The sequence below is a fragment of the Periplaneta americana genome, chromosome 9 (genome assembly GCF_040183065.1).
Source record: "Periplaneta americana isolate PAMFEO1 chromosome 9, P.americana_PAMFEO1_priV1, whole genome shotgun sequence".
NCBI classification, from domain to species: domain Eukaryota; kingdom Metazoa; phylum Arthropoda; class Insecta; order Blattodea; family Blattidae; genus Periplaneta; species Periplaneta americana.
The window spans coordinates 95281003-95307161 of record NC_091125.1 but is presented as its reverse complement, the minus strand read 5'-3'; the positions used below and the strand labels follow the sequence as shown (position 1 = coordinate 95307161).

General features: G+C 35.9%; 1 protein-coding gene across 8 annotated transcripts in view; it reads left to right on the top strand.

Annotated features, from left to right (window-relative positions):
• The window catches only part of ATP7 (copper-transporting ATPase 1), a 248616-nt gene extending 225213 nt beyond the window's left edge, over positions 1-23403 (top strand). For 7 of the 8 annotated variants that reach the window (XM_069835393.1, XM_069835392.1, XM_069835398.1 and 4 more), the window contains 2 exons: positions 7130-7300; positions 19246-23403. In XM_069835393.1, the coding sequence (XP_069691494.1) occupies positions 7130-7300; positions 19246-19390 (316 nt within the window). In that variant the 3' untranslated portion in view covers positions 19391-23403. Of the gene's footprint in view, positions 1-7129; positions 7301-15841; positions 15922-19245 lie in introns of all 8 variants that reach the window. The other variant, XM_069835395.1, reaches the window with a different exon arrangement.
• The last annotated feature ends 2756 nt before the right edge of the window (positions 23404-26159 follow it).

The following is a 26159-nucleotide window of genomic DNA, read 5'->3' as shown; positions in this document are numbered from 1 at the left end:
ATTATATTATTTCAAGAAATAAGTTTTAAGAAACGTGAAGAATCGCGTTGCTGGGGTCTTCTTCTGAACAGAAAACATTACATGTTGTGACGTCACACTCACGCTTGCTTGCACGCAAGAAATAGGCTATCTTCTGTCATCTTTACAACTTCGCCGGGTTTATTTCCACTTCCAGCTTTATGTACTAGGTTCGCAGTCCGTTCCACCTGCTTTTATTAACTTAGGAGTATACATTTATCCATAAATAGAATCCAGAAACAAATTGAGACATTTTTATTTGGAATAGGAAACACATTAATTCAGATTAAGATGCAGGCGACAGATGGGACAATATAGGCAGAGTTTGATACTGATCTTCGATTGAAAGTATTCAGATTGACCGATATGAAGGAATGCTGTACTGCGATATTTGCTGTGAAACAAAATAGTGACATTCGAGAAACATTAAAATAGAAAATACTACAGGGGATTTAAGGAAACCTAAATGATTGAGTGGAATGTCTATACTCTAATTAAAGTAATAGAATACAATATGTACTTTATTTAAATACTGTAATGCGTCTTATTTTACATTCATATACTACGAGTACATACATAACCCATTATGCCCAATATGTCAATGGCTATTGTATGAAAATCTCGAGACACTTTAGAGAACGAAGTGAGACGGACCCCGTAGAAAAGCACGAGGCTCGAAGTTCATCTTACACTTCTGTCCCTATGGTACCACGAGAGACGTCAGAGTAAACCTTTCACGTCTGAACGTTACAATTTTTCTCTCTTGTGCCTCGAACATAGACGTTTCACATAAAAAATCAGTGAGGTGTAGAATAATTTTTTACAAAAGATTATTATACTGTAGAATAAGCAAACCAGTTCACTAGTTTTTATAATGTTACGCCTATTTTAATTACCTGCTGTAATATAAACAGTAAAATAAGAAAATATTTACAAACATCTGGTATAAATAAAATGTTAAAAATATATAAAATAAGGCAAATTTGTTGAAATAAGATGTTGGGTATTCTGTAATATTATTGTATACATATAGGTTGATCGTCACGTAATCACCTGACATTGGTAGTCTATTCAGTTGATCTGGTTTGCTAAGATAGATCCGTTTCCTTTACGTTTAAAGTACTTTACCTAAGTAATGTAATATGCATTTATAGGACCAATGTAAATGCGCATGTAATTTGTAAGTAGATATAAAATGTATTGACGCATGATGATGTATCATAATTTGTAACTGATTTTAATTTATTTCTTCTATTTTCCATATCCATAATAATATTTTATTTAACGATACTTTCAATGTTGACGAAAAATGATGCCGTGCCGTGAATATACGACACGGGACCCACAGCTTGACTTTCTTTCCGGAGGAAACCATGAGAAAAATTCCCCGGACCGATACGAGTAGAACTGGCAAGCATTGCTGAGTGACGGATTGTATAAGGTATTTTTCATAGCTTTGGGCTCTCACTGGTCGCTTAAAATCCACCACTGATGCACAGTGCTTTACTGTGTGTTCGTTTCTAAAGCTGCGAAGCGGAAAGAACACGGGCGGGGGTATCTCCTAATTTTTTCCTTTCCCTTTATGCCCATTAGGCATGTCATTACTGCTTTCGTCGTATCATGGAATCATACTGACTGTAAACAGACAGACGACATGCCAGAAACCACTTTTGCTATAACAGGAATACTTGAAAAAACGTATTTCAGTGAAAATCTCTCATTGTTTACACTGCGGCTTCTTTATTTGCTTATTATGCGTATAATGAGAAAGTAAAGATGTGTTGTTACTGCAAGCTCTTATGTGAAAGGAAGAAGATATCGTGGTCATCCAAAAATAATGTGGAGAAAGCAACTTCATCCTGAAAGACAGAAGACAGGCATAAAGATAAACTTTCGGAGAAGAAGGAATATCTCAAACAAAAGGAATAGATCAATAGAAGAAAAAGATCAGAAAGAGGAGGAGGAACAAGAAAAGAGGTGAAGAGAATAATAACAAGAGGAAGAAGAAAATACTTATGAAATAAAAAAGTGAAAAAGGTTAAGACGAAATAAGAACAAGAGGAGGAAGAGTGTAACAGAAACAAAAAGAATAAAATATGAAGAGAAGGAGGAACAGGGTCTGTCTATATCAATATTACACTCCAGGCAGTAGCTGAGTTAGACATCATAAAGATCTCTCAACCTGTGAGTGGAGGGATACTATCAAGATGGCAGCTAATGTGGCCTCAGTACGCGCCATACCAGGCAGATTCCAAGACAACAACCGCTGCAGGCGATGCCACAGCGAGATTGAAACACTTGCACATGTCTTGGGATCCTGTCCTTTTGGCGACGCTCTTCTCAATCATAGACACCGCACCATCCGATCAAAACTTGCTAAAGCTCTACAGGTGGATACACAATATATGAAGAAGTCCACACTGAAAACAATAATGTACGTCGAATCGACATTATCCCCTTTAAATCTGGTACTGCAAAAGGCTATATAGTAGATCCAACTATCAGGTTTGAGTCTCACAGAAGCCAACCTGATGAGGTGGATGCGGAAAAGATCCATCTATGAGCCGACCATTCCGTACTGTAAAAAAAAAATCTACCATCTTAGCGATATAGAAGTTATTGGTCTGTTTATTGGTGCAAGAGGAACCATTACCACTCGTCTCCTTTCTCTCTGTAAATGCTTTAAAATACGAACTGCTAGCATTAAAGATGTAGCTATTGAGTCATTGAAGGTATCAATTTACATCTACGACATCATCTTTATTCCATGTCCTGAACTACCTTTCTAGTACCACTTTCTTTATCCTTTTACGACACTAATTTTATATTAAACACTATATTGTAAATATCAATGGCAAATGAAGCTTTTAATAGAATAAGGAGCATTTTCTGCGGATCTCTGGAGAAAAACTAAGGAAGAGACTAGTGACGTGCTTTGTGTGGAGCGTGGCATTATATTGGGAAGAACCATGGACATTACGACGAAGTGAAGAGAAACGACTAGAAGCATTTGAAATGTGGATATGAAGAAGAATGGAGTAGGTGAAATGGACAGACAAAATAAGAAATGAAGCTGTGTTGGAAAGAGTGGATGAAGAAATAATGATGCTGAAACTGATCAGAAAGGCAAAAAGGAATTGGCTGGATCACTGGCTGAGAAGAAACTGCCTCCTGAAGGATGCACAGAAAGGAATGATGAACGGGAGAAGAGTTCGGGGCAGAAGAAGATATCCGATGATGAACGACATTAAGATATATGGATCATATGCAGAGACTAAGAGAAAAGCAGAAAATAGGAAAGATTGGAGAAAGTTGGATTTGCAGTGAAAGACCTGCCCTTGGGTAGATATATATATAGTAAAATCCCTGATTTCTTATCGTGTTTTATTCAATTGTAATCTTATTTCCATTATTCCTTGTCATATGGCAACTTCACAAGTTGTGGAAGACATTAATTTCAGTTTCAGAGAAATTTGAAAACAGGTGGAAATAAAAAGGGGAAACAAGAGCAAGAAGTGAAGAGCTGAGACTGGAAGAATAAGAGGAGGGGGAAAAGTACGAGCGGGATTAATGACTGACGGGAAGGAGAACAATAGGCGAAAGAGAACAGAAAGTAGAGAAGAAGAAAAAGAAGAGAAGAAAATGATGGTGGTGGTGGTGGTGGTGAATAAGAGGAGCAGGAAGAACATACTAAAAATATCAGTGAATGTAAAATACTGTATGTCTTCAGAGACAAGAGTAAACAAGAATCCAATCCTGTTGTCGTAGCAGATGGTTGGTATAAATTAATACAAGTAGATACAGCAGAGCTGCATAGCAGGAAATACCCAGTGAAACGCCGATTTGCGCCATTAACACAGTCCCCTCAGGAGTTGTCATTCAAGGCTTGAGTGACCATGGAAATCTTCCTGACCTTGATGTACAACACACCGTGGTTTCTATGCTGTTGTTAAATCAGTTCGGCAGAGATGCGACCTGCAAGAAACATCATGTCACGCTCGTGTGTCATCAAATTAGAGACGTAACGAGTAATTGCGTGGTGTTTGAGGATGTTAAAGCGATTTGTTACTGTTTACTGTTCGGTAATAGCATGACAGAATATAAATTTACTTGTAAGCAAATTATGATCGCTACCAATTTCTGAAAAAGACTACTTTAAATGTCATTAATTTCTTGTGACTCTATACTGTCGGTGTTGTTTTAATTGTTAATTTGTCATGCAATTTTCTGTTCAGGTTTATATGAAAAAAAAAATGTTAGGTATGACTGGGTATTTTCAAGAACGAAAGTGATATAAAAGTTCGTCATTATTGTTTCTATTTCCTGTCTTTGGATTTTTGCGTAGCACCAGGTATCCAGTAATTCGCCATTGTTTTTTTTTTCATAATTCTAACTATTGTTTCCCTAGAAAGGTATAGAGACTAGCCAATGAAATTGAAATAATCATGTCAATTATATGGTAAATAAAGTTTTGGTAGCACCGGCATGGCTCAGTCGATTAAGGCGCTTGCCTGCCGGTCTGAAGTTGCGCTCGGGCGCGAGTTCTATCCCCGAGGTTTTCCCCAACCGTAAGATGAATGTCATATAATCTATGGCGAATCTTCGGCCTATCTCGCCAAATACCATCTCGCTATCACCAATCTCATCGACGCTAAATAACCTCGTAGTTGATACAGCTTCGTTAAATAACCAACTAAAAAAATTTAGTCAAACATCCAGATGTTGACCTCGGTGGAGCAGTCGATGGAGTGCTAGCCTTCTGTGTCCGAGGTTGCAGGTTCGATCCCGGCCCAGATCGATGGCATTTAAGTGAGCTTAAATGCGATAGGCTCATGTCAGTAGATTTACTGACATGAGTAATGATACATATAATTAAACAACAACTCGCTTTCCCCTAATCTTTTCCACCTTGTTCAACATTTTCACAAACAGAACGCCAGTCGTCTTCAATCCTGCTGTGACATTTCAGCTCACATACTTCTCTCACTGAATTTAACCTGCAATTTATGTTTCCCTTCACTGTGGACCAAATTGTTCTGACTTGGCTTAACTCTGTGTGATTATGGGGGTGGGGGGGACGGTCTTTTCTATTCTAAGTGGAATATGCCCCGCACTTTCAAGAATGGCGTCTACGGAATATTTGATAAATGAGGGTTTGTACATTTTGTTTGAGTTCGTATAATTTTGGTTTCAATATATTATCACTCATCACTGTAACTGAGGAATACCCTCTTTTTCATGTCATTTCTTCATTATAGATTTTGTAGAATTTGAAGTGGGGGCTCTGTTTAATGCAACATTATAGTAAAGAGTGTTATCAAATACAACAGAACAAATATACCGGTAGAACAAATGAAATCAGAAACATTATACCTGCCGAACTTAATCATGTCAATTAAAATGTGTTTTCCCGATACAACGCTTGTTTAGCCAGGGGAGGACATTTCCAGCATCAAGGTGAGGTTTTATACGCGTTTTAAGTAGCAGGGTTAACGACGAGGCTGCCGCCTGGCTGCGACATGTCCAGCAGCGGAGAAGCACAGTTATAATAGAAGTCCAGTATGACATACTGTAATGTCGAAACATGGAGTAGGCCGTAAAGGGAAAAACCAAGGAGAAGAGTTCGATCCAGTGGTGTGTATGGAGCCCCGACTAGTTCAGTGGTAGAGCATTCAGTCCGTAGAACTAAAGGTCCTGAGTTCATTCCCTAGTGCCGGAGCGAATTTTTCTCCGTTAATAACAAATAATCATAACATTACTCTGTAGGTCTAATAATATCATTCTATAATTCGTCCTTGGACATTGCACGATACCTAGTAGTCATTACTATGAACATAGCCTATGCATTTTTTTAAATATATTTTGTTCGATTTACTTATACACAGTGCTGTCATAGAGGCCATATGGGGTCATACATCGTATGAGAACCTACAATTTTTTTTATTTAATCGTATGGGGAAAAGAAAATTTTGTCTGTACGGTGCCATAGGACATATAGGTGCCTAAGTTTTGCACGCAGAGATCTGTACAGAATCTTAGATCATCTCTTGCTATTCCTAATGTAGTTTGTTTGATGTTCATAAACAAAAATTGTCTATCTCTGCAGAGCTGGAATCCAGAATTATATAAAACAGCGGTCATCAAAACACTTCACGCTCGGGCTAGCGTCTTTTACCCGCGGACAAGATCTGCCCTAGCGTGTAATCGTCGCTACTGGCGGGTATGCTGTCTCTGTATCCCTTGTGCACGACCCTCCATGCACTCTACCCATTTAAGCGAGTGCTGACGACCACTGATATAAAATAATGGTTGAAAAACAAGAAATGCTACAAATACACATTCCAAGATTCATCGAAACAAGTGTGCGGCTACATAGTGTATTCTTTAAATCAAGCTTGTATTACAATTAAAATGTAAAGCAAGACAATTTCTTTACTTCATCTTTAATATTAAAAAATCATTAAATGACTGTCGAAGAGATAGAGAGAGGGCAGTAAAATATATATTTCAAGGGAGAAAATAAGGGGTGGGGCGTATGGCCAAGAGAAAAATTACCGTGACAGCATTGCTTATACGTATATTTTTCTTACTGATTAGTCATGTTCATAACAGCAACTTATCTGTACTCATTACTATGCAGCTAAAGCATAAAGGGGCAGGAGAGGAGAAAATAAGCAGAAAGGCACCCGAAAGAAAGGAGAAAGGTTCTATAGAGACTCGACAAATATAAACCGAACATAAGACCTCTTACCTACTGGATTTTAACGAACGCGGTTATTTTAGTTTATATGCTCCATTCCTATGTATTGTTGGATGCCTATGGAGAAGGGTGAACTTTGTATGACATCCCCTCTCGTGTTCGATCATTGCACGACACTAGTTGCTATGGAAATGCAAACAGAAGCAGGAGCCAAAGGTGGCTCTTTATAACGTGGACATGTTTCACAACCACTTGCTCGCAAACTTCAGAACAAATTCTGGCTGACTTCACTTCACTCCAGTAGTCCCTCCTTCTGTTACTATTATCCCAATAAGTCCGATGTAAAACGGGTCTAGGGGTTTTTACAGGAAAAAAACGACTTGATTGGTGATAAGTGTTGTCTTATTACAGGTATAAGAAACCAGTTCGAGGTTCATTGCAGACGTCGGAATACCTAGCTGCGATAGAAGCTAGAAACGCTGCCTACCAGGAGCTCGACAGTATCTCTATTCATCGCGGACTCGATGACATCGAGAAACCCACGTTCTCTCGCTCCATCAGCAGCTCCATTAGCATTAGCAGGTGGGTGCAGAACTTTGTCTTAGTGGGATCTAAGTATGAATTCATTATAGTGCCTTGTTAGAGGGGCAAAAGTTTGTTCTTTTTTTTTTTTTTTTTTTTTTTTACTTGAAATATCATAATATTATGCATATTGTGAAATTAAGAATATGAATGGAAATCTTACAGAACAATGACTGTACCAACATTATGTATAGGTATTATAAGGATGGACTCTCACTAAGTCTCACCTGTTCTCTCATCTAAAAAACGAAAACCAATAAAAATTGAAAAAAATATATATATATTTTTTTTTTTCGGTAATTTAGTAGAATTGATCACTGTATCAGAACCGAGCTAAAAATTTTCAGTTTATTTATTAAAATAAATTATTACCAAATCAGCATAACCCAACGTGTTTTACCAATAAAAGTCTGTAGATATAAATCGAGAGGAGATCCTTTAAACGTTTGACAGAAGAATTCTGGCATTTCTTTTTTAATACAAAACAATCTTCCAAGACCAGACTTCGTTGACGTTGATGATTATGATGATGTTCACTGTGGGTTAACGAAATTTAAATACACACATTGTGGGTGGTGTAAAATATCTTAATTTTCCATGTATCAATAGAATAATACTTTGTCAATAACTTACTTGGCTGATCTTTTCCTCAACTATATATTATTTTTATAAACTGCCATATTTTCTGGCAAAGCACTGTAAAGTTTTGTTCCCACATAGCTAAGCACCTTTTCAAGTAATTCGTGCTTGTGACTAGTAAGTGGATTAGAATCTCTCCCCCAACTAGCCCGTAGCTTTCTTTGTGTCACATTTATTCTCACCTGTGTATGAGGCAAAAAAAAAAGGACCTCAAAGTGTTTGACAGTGTTCATTCACGAATAAATCGATCATTATATATATATATATATATATATAAGTATAAGAAATATACAATAAATTACAATCATTATTATTACCTAAACTTGCATTTTAAATCGAACAGTTAATGTAGACTTAAATATGTATATTACAGTACAAGAAAAAAGCAATTTATCGCATCTTCATATCTTTATAAAAATTCTGTAAATTATGCGTATATAAAAGATGTAACATAATATGCAGTAACGTCTAAATTATATATTTATGAATTTATTTATTTAAAAATGCTACCTGTTACATTTTTTTAGTTTAACTTCATTATTAGTTATTTTACTGTATAATAGGAGAATGAGCTAAGGAAACTTCACAGAAAAAATTTTTGTAGTTGTTTTCTTAAAAAGATAAGCTGATATAGTCGTGAGCAAAATATATACCCTCTCGATTTAAAATAAGACATGTCCAAAAATATTTAATTTTAATATGAGACAAGTGATATATTTTAAAAATTAGGATATAAAATAAAATGTTGTAATCTGTACAAGACAAGATGTTTAAGACGAAACAGGCTTAAAATCATCCAGAAATAACTGTGTGTAGTCAATATTTATTCAGTTAATAATTAATTATTATTACATGTGTTATAGTAGTAATATTGAAATATAATTACTGGCAGTTGGTAACATTCTTTTTTTTATTTCTTTGTAAATATATATCCTTTTTATAAATATATAATCAGAAGTAAATTTAACATTTTTCTTTCTCATTTTTGGATGACACAAATCCAGTCCATCAATACTTGTAAACTAAAGATATTGTTAAATTTTAACCTTATATTTAACAGTTTTATCACTCAGAGAATGCGTGAAAATTGAGAAATTGTTCCAGGAATACTATAGTAGGTATACATTTAGATTTAGTCTCCGAAATGAGTGTGAATATCGTTTTATTGTGTTAAATTGATGGAAAACTAGTTCACTGATTATTGCTATTTCTCCTTGAATAAGATGTCTATTTCTCTAGACTCACAGGTCTTAAACAATGCACTCCAAGGTTAACTGTTCTGTCACATTTCATTCCTTTCATATTCTTTACTTTTATGCATTAAAAATGCTGTCATTGACTGTTTGCACAGTGATATCCTTGCTACCAAATCTCTTGGTCAGGCCTACAATAAATCAGACAGTAATTAACCAAAATGTTTGTAACTCATTATTTAAGATTTTTATTAAACTGCCTGAACCTAATGCATATATATGAATAAAATATCAATTGAATAGGCTGATTTACTAAAATTGCGTGTATGAAATTTATACTTATAGAAGGAAGGTGGTAATAATTCCTCGAGGTGACTTATTGAGAGCCCTAAGTTAAAATGTAGTACGTATGACAGGGAAATAATGAGGTTTTCGCCGTCAGAAATGTTTTGTTTGTTTCAGAGAATCGCCACTAAGTTTGCCAATAGTCAATACGAGTCCGCAATAGATGTCGATCTTAAGTCTAGCCATTGCCTGTATTGTATTAATCGCGCAAAGGAAAGTTTAGTCTAAAACAAAATATACTTATGTAAATCGTAATTTGTATAGAATGTAGCTTCAGTTACTTGAAGGGACCAAACATGGTGGCAGACTAAGCTGTATTATAGCACAATGTAAGTACCGATATGTCCTTCAAATGAAGTTGTGTTTTGCGAGCTGAGGGACGCTATTTCTCTACTCGAAATGAAACTTTCTGTTTCCATATAATAACGTAGATCATGATTTGAAGAAAGGTATTCCAGGATCATCCACCCACCTCATATTATTGTTTATTGATATACATTAATAAGATTCGCAAGATTAGAGCTTCGAACGTTTGTTAATTTAATATTAATTTTCAGCTCAAAGTAATGGTTACTGTATATTCCAGAATATAAATTATGAGTACCTTCTCTTTATTAGTGTAAATCTTACATTTATTTCTTTGAATTTTTTAAATATGTTAATTTAATTTTGTTTACTGTGTATTTTATTTTCTAGATACATGAGTTATAATAGATTGTAAGACATTTACAGCGCATTATGCAAGCCAAAATTGAAAATAATATGGATAAGTTCTGAAAGGAGTTTCAAGGATGCATACAGTTCCACCATTTACTTTTTCTTCCTAAATTCGATTATACAAAACTTTCCAATTGTTTGATCATTTGGAAGTAGTCTAATTAATCCATTCGTTTTGGAAATCTCGATAGAAGATTAAGCCGAATGAAAATTGAACACGCGCAACAAGCTGTCCGTTAAGCTGGCTCTCAAACTTTCTATCCAGTTTAGAGACTACCGTTCTGCTGTACTTAACATTATGTATGAAAAAATACTGTATGTTCGTGTTGCGTTACCCCTTTCCCACGTATCGTAAAAGACTCGTTACCGGTACTCAATTTTACAGGAGCCTGAATAAATTTAAGAACAGATTCTGAAGTTACGGTAAGATGAAAAATCTCGTCCATATATAAGTTTGAACCCAGGCTATTGCATGTCATAGCCTGTCGCTTTACCGACGGAATCAGTTCAGTTGCGGAACTGATGTAAATCACTGTAGGCTATAATGTTTTCGGTACTTATAGGTCAAGTAACTGATCAGATGTGATATCCCTACAATTTTACGAACACTATGTTTTGTTGGCTGACAAGAATGTGTACTTGTAAAACAATAATACGAACTTAATGTCAGGAGAAACGGGAGTAATTATTCTATAAACCTCTAACTAGTATATAGGGACCGTATTCATAGACATTCTTAGCGCAGGCTTCCGGTGGATGATCAGCGAACTAAGGTTTTTCGTATTCATAAACCAGTGTTAGCGATATGATATGATATGAATCCTGTACAAGTAATCACTCGATAGCCGGGGCTAGATTAGCACGCTCGTAGCGCGGGCTAGCGAAATGTCTATGCATAGCACCCTTAAAGTCTATGTCCACAGAAATTTCGCCAAGGATTTGGTTAAATTTGAAGTCTGGCCTTTGGCGTGTAAAGTCAATGTAATAGGAATTTTGTTAACAGTGCTATTAGATTAATAGTTTGAAAAGTAAACTATCCATTATAACATATATTTTTCGAAATTTTCTCGGGCTTCCAGCCAGGTCATAAGTTGGTGATCCACCGACGTTTCGAGAATGTTCATCTTCCTCATCTTCAGGGTTAAATGATATCTGAGGGTACCTAGCTCCTTAATTTATAGTGCCAGAGGGAGTCAGCCGAGGAGCTGTGCGCCGATTGGCTGTTATTAAGGAGCTAGGTACCCTCAGATGTCATTTAACCCTGAAGATGAGGAAGATGAACATCCTCGAAACGTCGGTGGATCACCAACTTATGACCTGGCTGGAAGCCCGAGAAAATTTCGAATTATCACGTCGCCAGGAAAGCTTCAGTAGTTATTTTACATATATTTTTACTTAACGGTGGGCTCAAATACAGAATATGTAAATAGAGATTAATTTTTGGTTCTCCAGAAATAACTGTGATGGTTACCATTTGTTATTAACGGAGAAAAATTCGCTCCGGCACCGAGGATCGAACCCGGGTTTCCCAGTTCTACGCACTGGGCGCTCTAACCACTGAGCTACGCCGAAGTTCAGCCTACCGCACCTGCTCGAATCTTTCTCCTTTGGTTCTTTTCCCTTCGTGACCTTACTCCCTGTTCGACTTACATATATTGACATATATTTTAAGTCAACTAAGTCGCCTAACAGTGCATAATATAATTGTAGGAGTCGCGGCCGCCAAGTCACTCAATTGAATGTGCTCCTTGTGTGTTGACTGTTGACTTAAAATATACGAGTATGTCAGTATATGGAAGTCGAACACGGAGTAAGGCCACTAAGGAAAAAGAACCAAAGGTGGGTTGAGCTTCGGCGTAGCTCAGTAGTTAGAGCGCCCAGTGCGTAGAACTGGGAGACCCGGGTTCGATCCTCGGCGCCGGAGAGTATTTTTCTCCGTTAATAACAAATCAAATGCAGAAGTTATTCATATAGGCCTACTGAAGAGATGATGGGCTGATTGTTAATAACCAATAGAAAGAAATTTCGAATGAATTGACCGGTACGGAGTACTGTAATTGCAATACTTTATCTAACGACCTCCTTTCAACACCAGACAATGTTCTGGAACCACGGGATTATGCTCTGGTGCAGAGGAAATGGAAGTACTGAAAGTATCTCAAGCTGCCTTTCTTAATCGTAAATCTCACACGTCTGGGACTCGTGAATTAAAATTCGGCGAATAACATTACATTTTCAAGTAGAATAAATATCCTTAATGTAACTTGCTTTTCAGGAAAATAAAGCGAGAATTCTATGTCGTAGATTTTTAGTGCCCAAAGCAACGCTGTCCCTGAATGAAAGGTCTCCAGACAAATTCGACTAGTTCGCTATCTCGGAAATGCAATTCTTCACATTGTCGGACTATGGTTATTATTCGGAGGCGTTAGCAAGCCACCACCAAACATCCTATCAGTCTCAGGATCTCATCAGAAATAAAAATCCTGATCCTCTTTCTTATAATGCCATCAACTGAGCGAATCTATGACTACTTCAAAATAGCATGTACGTATTTCCCTAGTAAGAGTTTAGAAAAACTGAAAAAATTTCAGATGCCGAATTTTCTGAATAAAAAAACCAATCTACAAGTCTGTTCAGTATGTGGTTTGTTATTATAAGCCATGGAAGCCAGATGGTAGTGGAAGGTTAAGGCTCGTACCTTCTCTAGACAATTGGCATTATTAGCTGTGCGATTGGCGCCTTCACCCCCAAGGAAATACTCCTGAGAGGCGAATAATACGACTGAAAGGAATAGATCAGAGAAAAAAATCTATGATCCTTCGGGAATCGAACCTGCGGCCTTCCGCTTTCAGCGCAACTCAGCCGTAACGCACGCCCGTTGTTGTTTAATGTTACCAAAAACATATTGTCCTTCATTACATTTTATCTTGAAAATAAAATTGTAATTCAACTTAAGATGGAGGTTTATAATATGTGGAACTGTTGCATCTTTGAAATTCTTGTACCGGTGATTCCCTAACTGTGGTCCACGGGTCACGGGTAAAGATTTGTGAAGGCTCAAAAACTTTTGTATACTTTTATAATACATATAAACCTGTGACTATAATCAGTAGGCCTATTATTTTTCAATCATAAGATGCCAGAATTACTTATTGGAACCCTTTCTTTTGTATTTCTGTTTGAAATCATGTTCTTTATTCATTTAATTAACTACTTAACTTCTGATGTATAAAAACTTTTCAGAGATTCAGAGATAATACTATATGTGACTAATTTATTGTGAAATGATGGAATGAAAATTGTAGAAGAAAATCTCTTAGTTCGCAATAAGTCTTGCAGAAAAATAAGGTAGGCCTACAGATGTTAATTATGTGTATTAATGTACAATCATTATTATTATTATTATTATTATTATTATTATTATTATTATCATCCAAGTGCCTTCATGGCATGTTACGGGGATATCTTTACCTTTTACCTTTATTATTATTATTATTATTATTATTATTATTATTATTATTATTAGATCCTATAGCAATTTTGAAAGATTGGAACCTTAGGTCCTTTTTTTAACAAACCTATTTTAATCAATTCTAATTATTTACAAGTAGCAGGACTCCTTGACAAATGGTCAGCGTAGCGCAATCCCACCTCAACAAACACAAGACAAGCGACACACACGCAATTCCAATGAAAGGGAGTTTATATAGTCTAAACCTCTAATTCCAAATCGGCGATCATCCCTGGCCTCCTACAATTATTAGAACCAAAGCGGAGAATTTAAAACATTGACAAAACAGTTTTATGTTTATTATTTTTTCCCGCTTTAAAGAATTAAATGATTTTTGTGCAATGGCAGGGCCCTTAACTTGCCATTAGCCTATTTGGCTCAAATCCACAAATGTTGCTCATAAATTCAGTGCCGAGAAACGTAGACTTATACTCAGGAGTCGAAGTGAATGTTTTCACGAACCGAAACGCTCTGTTATTGTCATAGACACGACAAAGATGGAATTAATAACCAGTGAAATGACGTCGAGTATTACCATGAAATATTTATATACACATCAATTAATATTCAAATTTTGGGTACAAGTCTTCGGAAATGTTCATCCCTTTTTTAATCTTGCACAGAATAGGGACTGATGGCGGGCTTATGTGAGGGCGGCAATGAAGCTGCGGATTCCTTTAAAGCCATTTGTAAGTAAGTAAGTTGGTTAGTTGCGGCCTGACCTTGAAATCATACATTAGTTGAGGCCCGGCTATTTGAAATATATGTGCGAATTGCGGCCCACCATTTTGAGAGAAAGGTGTATGAGTTGCGACCAATTTAGCAATCAATTAGCGTTAAAAGTACCTAGGTAAAGTTGGCTAAGTAGTCTCCCCAAAATTTATGATTTTTATTCTCTGTCTTAAAATTGTTCAACAATTTATTTACAATATAGGCATGGCTAAATATATCTGTAGTTCGGAATCCTAGAAGCGATCAAACACAGAACGCAAACGGTGTGCAGCTGGGGCTTGCATTGAAATTGATCGTAATTATCGCAGTTTAAGGATCGATATCTATCGAATTACACTAAAGATATTATTTGTTATGCGAATGTTGTTGTTTAGTCAACTGTCCGAAGACAGGTCTGAACCTCACAAGTGATACCAAGAAGCCACCACTTATGAGGCAAGTAGGCCAGGAGATAGTGGGTAGGGTGGCCAGTTCTTTTCCCCCTCCATTGGATACATCGCCGACTAGCTTCATGTTACACTAGTCAAACTTCAGATCCATATAAACAATTGTTCTTCCTCTGACACACATCGTCAAGCGATATGTACTACCTGATAATAGATGTACCTATATATCAGCCAGAACCTGAATCAGAGGATATGCGAATGTTATAATGCAATAAATCAGTACCGACGGTGTCAACAGTATGTTTAACAATTTAATTCACACAACTGAAAAAGCATTGAAATATCATATAGACGTAGCCTATAATTAATACAAAATTATAAGAATCCGGAATGGACAATAGGCATTTGTTGTGAGACGGAATAGAAAGCTTCCTGAAATTCACGAACGGGAACGTGCCGTTCTGGTCCGTTCAGATTCATTTCGAGCCCTGATTATACTTAGTTCTTCAGAAACTATCCACAATGCACAGCAGACACACACATTATACTCGTAATGATGGTGGAGAATTGTTGGGATGTGGCAGATGAACCAGAGTACACGGAAGAAACACTTGGACCACGGGCTTTTTATGTTGATAAGTAGGTCTAAATAACCTATCGAGAATTTTTCCTAACTCTGACTTATGTTACTCTAGCCTCGTACATTATTTTTACTTTTCTCTGTCTTCATTAAGCGAACATAGCTGGACTTCCATGACATGGTGTATCACTTGTCTCGTGGAATAAATTCGAAACTACGACCGGCAACAATAAAACCGCGCCGGAACCATACAGATAATAATAATAATAATAATAATAATAATAATAATAATAATAATAATAATAGTAGTAATTCGTATATGAAATTATGAAGATTTATGGTAAGTTCGAGCTTCTGCAATAGCTTCGAGAACCTTTTGACCGCAGCTTGGGAATGCTTGGTTATCTTATTCATTGTTGTATTGTTGTCTCGGTGCAGTTTGTGGGATTATGTTACTCAAGGCAAGAAGCCCGGCCACCAGCTGTAGCGACAGAGGCTAAGTCTGCGTGTGCGGTGAAGTACGTGAGTTCCCGTGCCCACAGCCTGGTTTCCAATGTGTTGTCTGTGTGCTAGTTAACTGCAGTGGCGGCTCAAAGCAAAAATATACTCGTTTTAGCGCTGCAAACAGGAGGCAGGGTTTAGCTATTTATTTTATGGCTCCTGTTCAGCTTCAGATACCATTCAGAGATTGTAAGCATACGGTAACTATGGGACAATAGTGAAATGAAAATAAACATGGAAACCGATACTTAATTAAACAAACCCCACATAAACACTTAGTCTTTATTTACAATGCTCACCGAAATTCGCGGATTCAAAACACCCTGTCGAAAACGATGAATTTTTAAGGGATGATAAAAACCATTAGTTTGCCTTGCTTCCCTAAGTCTAGGGGTTTCATATTACAATTAAATGGCACGCTCCGAATGTGTGGGTTCTATATAAAATTCGTGTCGTTCCCCTTATCTACGGCATTTCTTACAAGGGGCAATCAACAAGTTTCCGAACTGCCCTGAATGTAGGCAACATACAGGACTTAGGAAACGGAGAAGTTATCTACAGGGAAACGCCTGGAATCTATACTGAATGCATCACTTGAAAGGCAGAGAAGAAGACTAGCCATAAGGCGTATATGGAGAGATTCCATGAAAAATCGCAATAGGTCCTCGACATGTTTGCAAGAAATCACGTGTAGAAACCCAGTTCTTAAAGACAGTCTGACGCTATTTGATAGGCTGATTTATCAGGCATGGAAACAGTGATCTTCAGTGACACTCGTATAGCCTATATGTTGAGCGGTATATTGAATACAAGTGCAGTTCGGAAATATATTGATTGCACCTTGTACTTTGCGAACAGTGCATATTTCTGTAATACAGCGTCCTGTGAGAGATAACTGACTGACGAAGGATGAAACATACATATTGTAGTAAAAAATTTTGCACTCAATGACTTTCAAAGATCGCATCTCTTAAACAATCCAAAAGAAGATCACCACTGTAAATTTCTCACATTAAAAAAATGACGAGGTAAATTTCAATAATTGAATTCGCCGGAATCGAACTTGGGCATCCATTGTGGAAATTCAGCTCTCTAGTGGTTCGACAAGCAGTTTTCAATACTGTTTTAATTAAGTATAATGTATTTTGAGCACATCACATGTAGATTTTAAGTCTTTGCTTGAAGGCACATTCTTTCTCTTATAAATGTCCTAATTTTTAGGGGCACCAATGAAACAGTTTTGTCCTGCATGCCGTAATAATGCTATTGGTGGCCCCCTATCTTCGTTTATCTTTTTATTTTTCTTTATACAGATGTAGCAATCTGAACAATCGCGCACGAAAAATTTGCAAACTGGATAATCCGGCCATGGATAGTCGAGTTTTTGCTGTATTTAAATACGATACCAGTATGTAGTATTTCAATCCTATAATTAATTAATGTTTGCTTTCAACTTCTTTTCTGACAAATACTACAAGTAAATGCTAGTTCTTGCCATTTAGAAGCCATATTTCATACACTGAAACAGCATATTCTGTGAAAATCGACAAAGTAATAAAAATTTGGATCACTTCTTTATTATATATTTTATGGTTCGCAGCCTCCAGTCGTTAGGCGTATTCATTAAAATAAGTTCGAAAATGTTTTGAAAGTTCGTATATTTGCTTTGATATTTTAATCGAATACTATTGCAGAAATGCTTAGTTCAGTATTAGTAATATCTAAAATGGTAGCATTTGTCTTTTGCGTTTATTACACATGTTCCATAAAACGAGCCGCCACTGGTTAATATTTTACTAACATAATATAAATGTAGCATTGTAGCCTGTTAAACATTGTGCGAATAGTATTAATGAATATTTTTTTCTGTAAATTGTAAAAGAACGTGGGGAGGTTATAGGAGAAGTGACCACCAAACTATATATATATATTATTTGGAACAAAATCCGAAGTCATTCATTCACGTTTCATAAAGCTTCTGCGGTGTACAGCCCATCTTGTATAGTTAGTCATTATTTAAAATATTTGATTGTTTTATTTAAGCGTGAGCTTCTTTTAAAAGAAATGCCTCGAAATTATACCAAGAGAAAAACATTCAGTTACTAAAAAACACTTTCTTTTATCAAATCTTACTTTGAATCAATAATTATATCATTTTATGCAAATATGAGTTTAAAAACACAGAATTTCATAGTGTGTCGTTGAAGTAACAGGCTATAGAGTGACAATTTCGAAGGAGATTGACTTCCTTTCACAGTTAAATCTGTAGCAGTTCATTTCGCTCGAAGCAGAAAGGAAAGTTACACAGATATGAAACCTACATGTTTTGACTTCTTTCAACTGCAGTGATTTGTCATATTAAGAAAAGTGTATGTTTCTGCGAACAAAAGAATAATCATGAGCAAATATTTTGGTACGACTTAGCATTATTCAGTGGTTTATGAAAAAGTATATGCCGTATGTATTGCACCATTTATTTACGTATCTGTTTGTAACCAGTTTTGTAGTCTATTGGAAACCTGGTATGTTTGTGGGCAGTAGTTGTAGTGGCAGTAGTTTGCATTGTAGAAATTGTAAAACAACCTGTCATTGTTTGTGCTGCGTTACCTTTTCTCCAAAATAACAAATAAGCACTTCTGTGAATATAAATCGCACAGAGTGTGTACCAGAATCCAAATGCACTTTGTTCGTATTTTTTTTTCCAGGTTAATAACTTAATTTCATTTTTTGCTTTATTCAACTGTTTGTTTGCCCATTAATTCTGCCTGTTTTGTGTGTATTGTTTTGAATTTAATTTTCTCTTTTGTGTTGTTCCAGTACTATTTTTTTATGAATGTTCAGTTTTGTTCTGTACCAGTCTTTGTAAATAAGATACAAATTAACACATATTTTCAAGATACAGTTGGCTGATATATGTCTATGTTTGAGCTTCGATACACAAAACCATAACTTTCATTTCAGTAACCAGTAAACCATACAAGTGTGATCACTGCCACAAATTGTTGTGAGGGGGTGTGAAATTTAAAGAACTTCTCTTATCACGTGTAATATAATTAATACGCATTTAATATAATTGATTTTGATTATATTTTTTCGGATGAAAATTAGAGACGTTAAACGAAATATACTAATGCCAAATTATAGTCAATGACATTGAGTATGAAGACAGTGATGAAGATGGTGTTGATAATAATTAATAGGATAAATTTAATATTGATGTAATGCAACAACCTCGCTAATACTTGAGATGGTCTTCTCTCCTTCTTAGACGCGATTAACACGTGAATGGGGTTTCAATGTCGTATTATTCCGGTTCTTATATATGGTTTTTCTAAATGCAGGTTGTTTGGCAGAGGCAAACAGGAAGCAGAGGGTCGTCTGCTGGAACAGTCCGAAGACCTGGATGACTTGGATCTCGTGGTTGACTTCGGTGGATACAGCAGGAGCAAAAGCCGGGACCACTCCCAGCAAATGACTCCTCTTTGAGGAGACTTCATTGCCAACGGGATATATCACATCACACAGTGGCAGGATCACGCCAAGCTGTACTTACTTCCCACTTGTCGGAGATGACTTCATAATCGCATCTCATTTATAATTTCTTTTTGTTAAGAAATGTTATTTTTAGTAATTTATTATGTGGGAAAATTGTCTGAGAAAAGAAGTTAATTTACCACTGTTACGTGCTTAGATCCACCTCAGAGAATCTTAAGATGAAATCTGTATGGTGATCAGTGGACTTTGAGGATGATGATGGATCTCATTAACCGTATGTGGTCCATTTGCGTACAGTCTGTTATGTCTTCAGAGAATATTAAATCGGACTCGTATCTCAAAGACAGCAGACTTTCATTTATACTGTTACCTTTTATTTAAGAAATCATTATAAAACTTGATCAGATGAGTTTGTTCTCCCATTATTCTTTTTCTTTCTTTTGAAAGAAGCGAATATGGTAGAATTACATATAAATGATAGGGATGGGACGATGCAAGAACTTTTTGATACCCGTTTTCTGTACCAAAGTTATGATTCTCGATATCACAGACATTTTCTTTTTCTTTAATACGTTAGTAGGCCTAAATGATGGAAAAAAAAAGCTTGACGAAAGTGCATCTCAGAATCAACTTTTCATAGAAAAAAATTGATAATGATGATATAGGCCTAATTAATTTTAATTAAGAAAGTGTGCTATATAAAACTTGAAAATATTTTATCAATATAATTGTCTGAATTATGAAGTAAATTTATTTATTGTGGTTAGTAGTGTCCAGTATGTCACAATTGTATTGTTTTTTTCATATTTCTGTATTTCTGTTTTATGAAACAATATTGTCAAAATCACATTTATAAATACATTTTATGGTAATTCGTATAATAAAATAAGAATAAAAAATACAGTGGTGTCGATTGTTTGGAACTTACAGTGAGTTAAGAGACAAAAATTGCTAGATAATCAAGAACAATAATATTTGAAATTATGTTTCCACAAGTGGATTGTTTTACGTAATTGTTAATAAAATAACCTCAATTTATCTCAATACCAGTACCAATACATCACATTAAAATATCCTTGAACTCTGTTAGGTGCATTTGTTTTTCTTAATCTATTCATATAATAATAATAATAATGGATTTTATAGTACCCATGATTATCTCTGCATTTTCTAAATTAGCATGATAACAATATTAACTTCTTTCGCAACAACCAATCTTCTGACACTGCAACTTTTTTTTTCCAATGTTTAAAAGAAAATGTAAACAGTGACACAATTTAAAATATATAAAAGTCCCGCAACAATAACAACAATGGGGTGGAAATTAGTCAAAAGGTCTAAATTAATAACTTTACTTAACCCTCCTCCCCCAATTGGCTCATCGTTACTTAACATAAGCAGTTTTGACCGAGGAAGTTGTGTACCGTATCTAACAGCCACCCATGTTTTTCTTTGTAAGATGCGGCATTTGTGGCTTCATCATAGCATAAGGTGTAATATACACTATTCAAATCCTTCAACAACTGGTTTCTGAAGTATGGGGCCAACGCATCTATGGCTTGTAGAAAATGCCATGTTTGCTTTCGTTATATGTTTGACTATGTTTTATGAGACAGTCTCTTGCCTTATTCGCACACTGAAGTATATGTTACACAGTGAACAAAACACTTCTTCGTTATTTCTCCCTTCACTACACCACACATTTATAACACTCTTGTTACTCTCCAACAGGTTAGCCAGTTTTAATTAAAATGATTCACGAGGAATTTTTTTATTATAATCACTATCACACTAACTTGGTGGTTCCCAAACTGGCGGTAGTGACCTCAAGAGTGGGTCGTGTATAGGGCTGAGGGGGATCATGAGATAATTTACAAAATAAAACTAAAAACGCCTTATTAACTTTATTGTGTATTCAGAGACATCAACAATATTTAACATGAAAATAAAAAGAAGTTTCAGTAGCTATATCTACACTCAAGTAAAACATAATTTTATTAATGCTATAAATGTGTCTGTTTTTCAGAAAGTAGCCCTCAAATCTGGATTCTGTATTCGATACACATAGTGATATAATTTCAAGTTCAATGAGCTTCTTCGTTTTTGTTTTGATGGCAATCATAGACGAGAAGTTTATTGTGCATAAATATGAGGTTGCAAATGTTATCAAAAAATTACGAGTTTCTTTTGGAAGTTCGAGGTATTCATGCATTTTTTATCCACAACTGGTCTACCTCTGCGAAAAAGCTTAATGTCAACATTTCATCAGTAGGTACATAACGTACATATTTAAATAAAGTTTTTCTTCATGTCTGTACTTTTTTTAGAAATTCTGTCAGTTGAACGCAACTGTCTACAAATATATATGTTAGTGCCCATCTGACTGTCGTATTGTTTTGAGTGTCTTCCGAAAAATACTCAAAAAGCTAGTGTTTAGAATTGTGCAAACTTAACTGTGTGCTCACAAAAACAAACTTAGTATTTCATATTCATATTCATTTTTTGCGTCCAGCTAATCACATACGTGATATGGGACATGTCAAAAGTAACACATAATTACTAAAATACAACATAAATAAAATACAATATAGTACATTAACTATCATACATAACTAAATTTTCCACGAGTTCTTTAATGTACTGTACTGGGATGCATCACATTCCTTTTTGTCAAGTGATGTCGATTAGAATTAAAGTTTCTTTATAAACCTTTTGATTTTATTCCTGGCTGTTATAAACCTTTTGATTTTATCCCTGGCTTTTATGATAACATCTTGGCCTAGCAAAATAGTCTACTGGAATTGATATTCATGTAATATTTCGTGTCATTGTTGCATTATATACCTCTGTTTTGGTCTTTCTTTGGGTGGTATACAGTAATTCTGAGTAAAATTATCATTGTTTTCAATTTAACAATGATTTGTATTTTTCGAATGGGGTTAAGTAACATACAAGTTCGGTAATGAGAGTCATATACAGATGTCTCGCCCAAAAGGGGTTGTGCCTTCGAAAAGTTTCGGAACCACTGCACTAACTTTACAATCTGCAACAGAACCAAAAATAAACCTGAAGAAATTTTAAGTTATTTAAATAATAAAGAACCAAAAATAAAAGCTATGCTATATCAGAAATACTAAAACCCATATACACAATAGTAAAGCATTTACAGAAATAAATGTTTTACTAATAATTATGAATGTACTGACTTTACCATTCCTTCCTGTAAAGCCTAAGACCCACCAACCACCCACTGTATGTATTCAAATTATCAATACAAAAGATACTGATACCGGTACCACTTATCCTACACAGTACATGAAACAAGTTTTCTGCTGATTTGCAAGTGAAAACAAATTACGGGAAGTGTGATGTTAAAAAAAGTATAAAAAGTAGAACAACACAGAGGGGGACAAAGTAGAACATTTTACCAAAAAGTAGGAAAAGTGGATCCCTGTATTAATTGTAATACAGAAAGTATTATATTGTAGAAGAAACCTGCAGTGTTCAATACTTCCTGAATTGACTTGTGATTGAATGCATAAAGAACACTGTTGGAAAAAAAAAAACATAAATTATTTTTTCATCCTATGAAAAAGAATAAAAAAGTAATTAAAAATTATATTCTCAGCTGAATCATTTGCATACGTACCTGGTTGCAGGAAAATGAACAAATCGTAAAAAAAAGGAAAAAACCAGCTATTCGAGACTGCTAATTGTTAATGGTATTAGGCAGAGTATCATCGTCCTATTCCTAGTAATTATGTTTCGGATGGAATTTCTTATTAATTTTATTTTTTTAAATATACGAATCATATTTTGTTTGTCTTGTAAATTGTTAACCAAAGAAAATGTTTTGAGATCTAATTTACAGAATTTTTTTTTCAACCGCAAATGGATTGATCATGCCTGTAGCCATATTTTTGTGAAAAAATTGTCCATACAATTCCATTATCAGTTGTAATACTGAATTATCATTAAAACATTTTGATTATGAAATAAGACATTCATTTTATGTTCTTGTTCAGCATCCTGTGTGTTATTATTCCCTCTTGAACTACCTGGACAATATACAGGGTTAAAGTGAAATAACTTTGCAGATTGAAAGGGACGATAGGGTACACTGAAATGAATAGAAAACCTATATTACGTTTTGTGATTAAATGAATGGTTAATTAGAAAATTAAGTTTGAAGTTTCAGCAGTCCTACAACATTGCCGCAAACACACATTTCTCATGATATAGATGTAAGAGGTCAACAAACTCGGTAACTCAGTGTGTCTCGCTACATGAGCTGTTCTCTGGCCACTGTGTTGCAACCAACTTGCAGCATGCAGTGGCTTAAATTTAGAAGCTTTTAAAATTAAATTTACATGAAAACCGTCCACAATACTGAAATATGCCAGAGTGATAAATTAGTATTTATAGTTTTCCTATCGATGTGGAAGAAAGTCACGATCCTACATGCAATAGTTACAGAATAAGAGGTTGCTAAACATTTGAGAAACATTTTTTTTTTTCTGAAAAAACTATTAACTTTCCACCAATATGATATTATAGTTTTTTGTTACATACAACATGAGCTATTCGCTCTGAAAATCTGCAAGGCTATTTCACTTCCATCCTGTATAGGCCAGGCATGTCAAACTCATAATCCCAACTGGGTTCCTGGGTGTAAGCTTGTGTGGACTGCAAGAAAAAGAAATAGTCTTACGTAATGTGTAATTTGTTAGCAATATTTATTTATAGAAATACATATTGTTTGCTGTCCTGCGCTGTGGCCTAGGATTCGCATTACGGAATGTGTACTGGTTCGAGTCCTCATGGGAAAAGAAATTTTCTCATGAACCAGCGCCCACCCAGCATCGTGATGCACTTGGGGAGCTATGATAGGTAGCGAAATCCATCTGTGAAAGCCGCTATAACGACTGGGGGGATCATTGTGCTAACCACACGATACCTCCATTCTGGTTTGATGATCGTCCACCTCTGCTGCGACATGTGAACGTGAGGCCAGCAGCCAGCTGGTCGGTCTTAAAGGGCTGTGGCGCCACAGATTATTATGTATTATTGTTTGCTAGAAAGAAAAAACAGTATCGCAGATTAATGCTTTTTCCCAATATCTAACAGCTCCTTTCTATCACTAACAAACATATAACCTCAAAATTGTTATGCTGCGCGCCATTTTTACGTGTAATTTACGAACACTCTGAACACAGGTCGCTCTGCACTTGCTTCCCCATAAGTTGGGGCCACATATATGAGTCACAAGTTTGAGACATCTAGTGTAGGTTATCCTAAATCTTCTTCTTTCTATTGATCAAAGTTTATAGTGCATGAGAAATAAGATTGTAATTGACGTTACCTGCTGCCTCTTGGCATGAAAGCACAGTTTTGTCCTCTTACTCACCGTGTCTCTCCAATTGTGCAACACCTAAATCCTTTTATCACTCATTGTTTCCACTACCTTTGGAGAACTGCTAGATAATTGGATGATATGCGTATGTATAAAACTCGCCTTTGAGTCATGAATTATGATTGGCCAAGATTACGTCTAGCCTCCACATGTGTACATTCACCCACGCATTGTCAATGGCAACCTTTTTTCTCATGCACTGTAGGCCTCCAGGACCAATTCCGAGAATCAGATCAGGTCTAACCAATGCTTCTCTGGTCTTTCTACACTTGTCTTTCCTCTTGGAATATACAAGATGATTCATATAAAACTCACTTAACAAGTATAGTGTTAGTAACATGTGCCTTAAATGTACAGTATCTCTGAGAGATTACTTTATCTTTATATTAAGTGCTGCAAATGCCCTTCCTCTCCATGGCACAGCTGAACGCATCACTCCATGTTCCTGACTGTTTGCTGGAGCATTTCATTATCAGTACCGTCGATTTAGCATGTAATGTTCTTCAAATTGTTCAAAGTTCGATGGTGTGTAGCTTAGACTCTTCACTTCAGTTAACCCCACAGGCAAAAGTCTGATGAGATCAAATCCAGTGATCTTGATAGTCACACGTTCCTGGACAAGATGTGGTCGTCAAAGAAACCTTATCAACGCCATGGACTCATGTAACATATGACAAGTGGCACTATCATGTTGAAAGTACCACACAACTAACTATCTTCCAGTTGCTCAAAGAATACCACGAAAATACATTGGTATCAGTACTGTGCGGTGTCCATTGTTCCTTACTTACTTATGGCTTTTAAGGAATCCGAAGGTTCATTGCCGCCCTCACATAAGCTAGTCATCGATCCCTATCCTGAGCAAGATTAATCCAGTCTGTACAATTATATTCCACCTCCCTCAAATCCATTTTAATATTATCCTCCCATCTATATATCGGTCTCAGGTCTTCTTCCCTCCAGCCTCCCAACTAACACACTATATGCATTTCTGGATTTGCCCATACATGCTACATGCCCTGCCCATCTCAAACGTCTGGATTTAATGTTCTTAATTATGTCAGGTGAAGAATACAATGTGTGCAGTTCTGCGTTGTGTAACTTTCTCCATTCTCCTGTAACTTCATCCCTTTTAGCCCCAAATATTTTTCTAAGCACCTTATTCTCGAACACCCTTAACCACTGTTCCTCTCTCAAAGTGAGGGTCCAAGTTTCACAACCATACAACCATATGGTTGTTCATTGTTCCATCGAAAAAAAAATTGGACCCATTATTCTCTCTCTGCTGATATTGCGGTCGAAATATGTGTGTTCTGGGAGCCACATAATTGAAAGCATGCCTCGTCT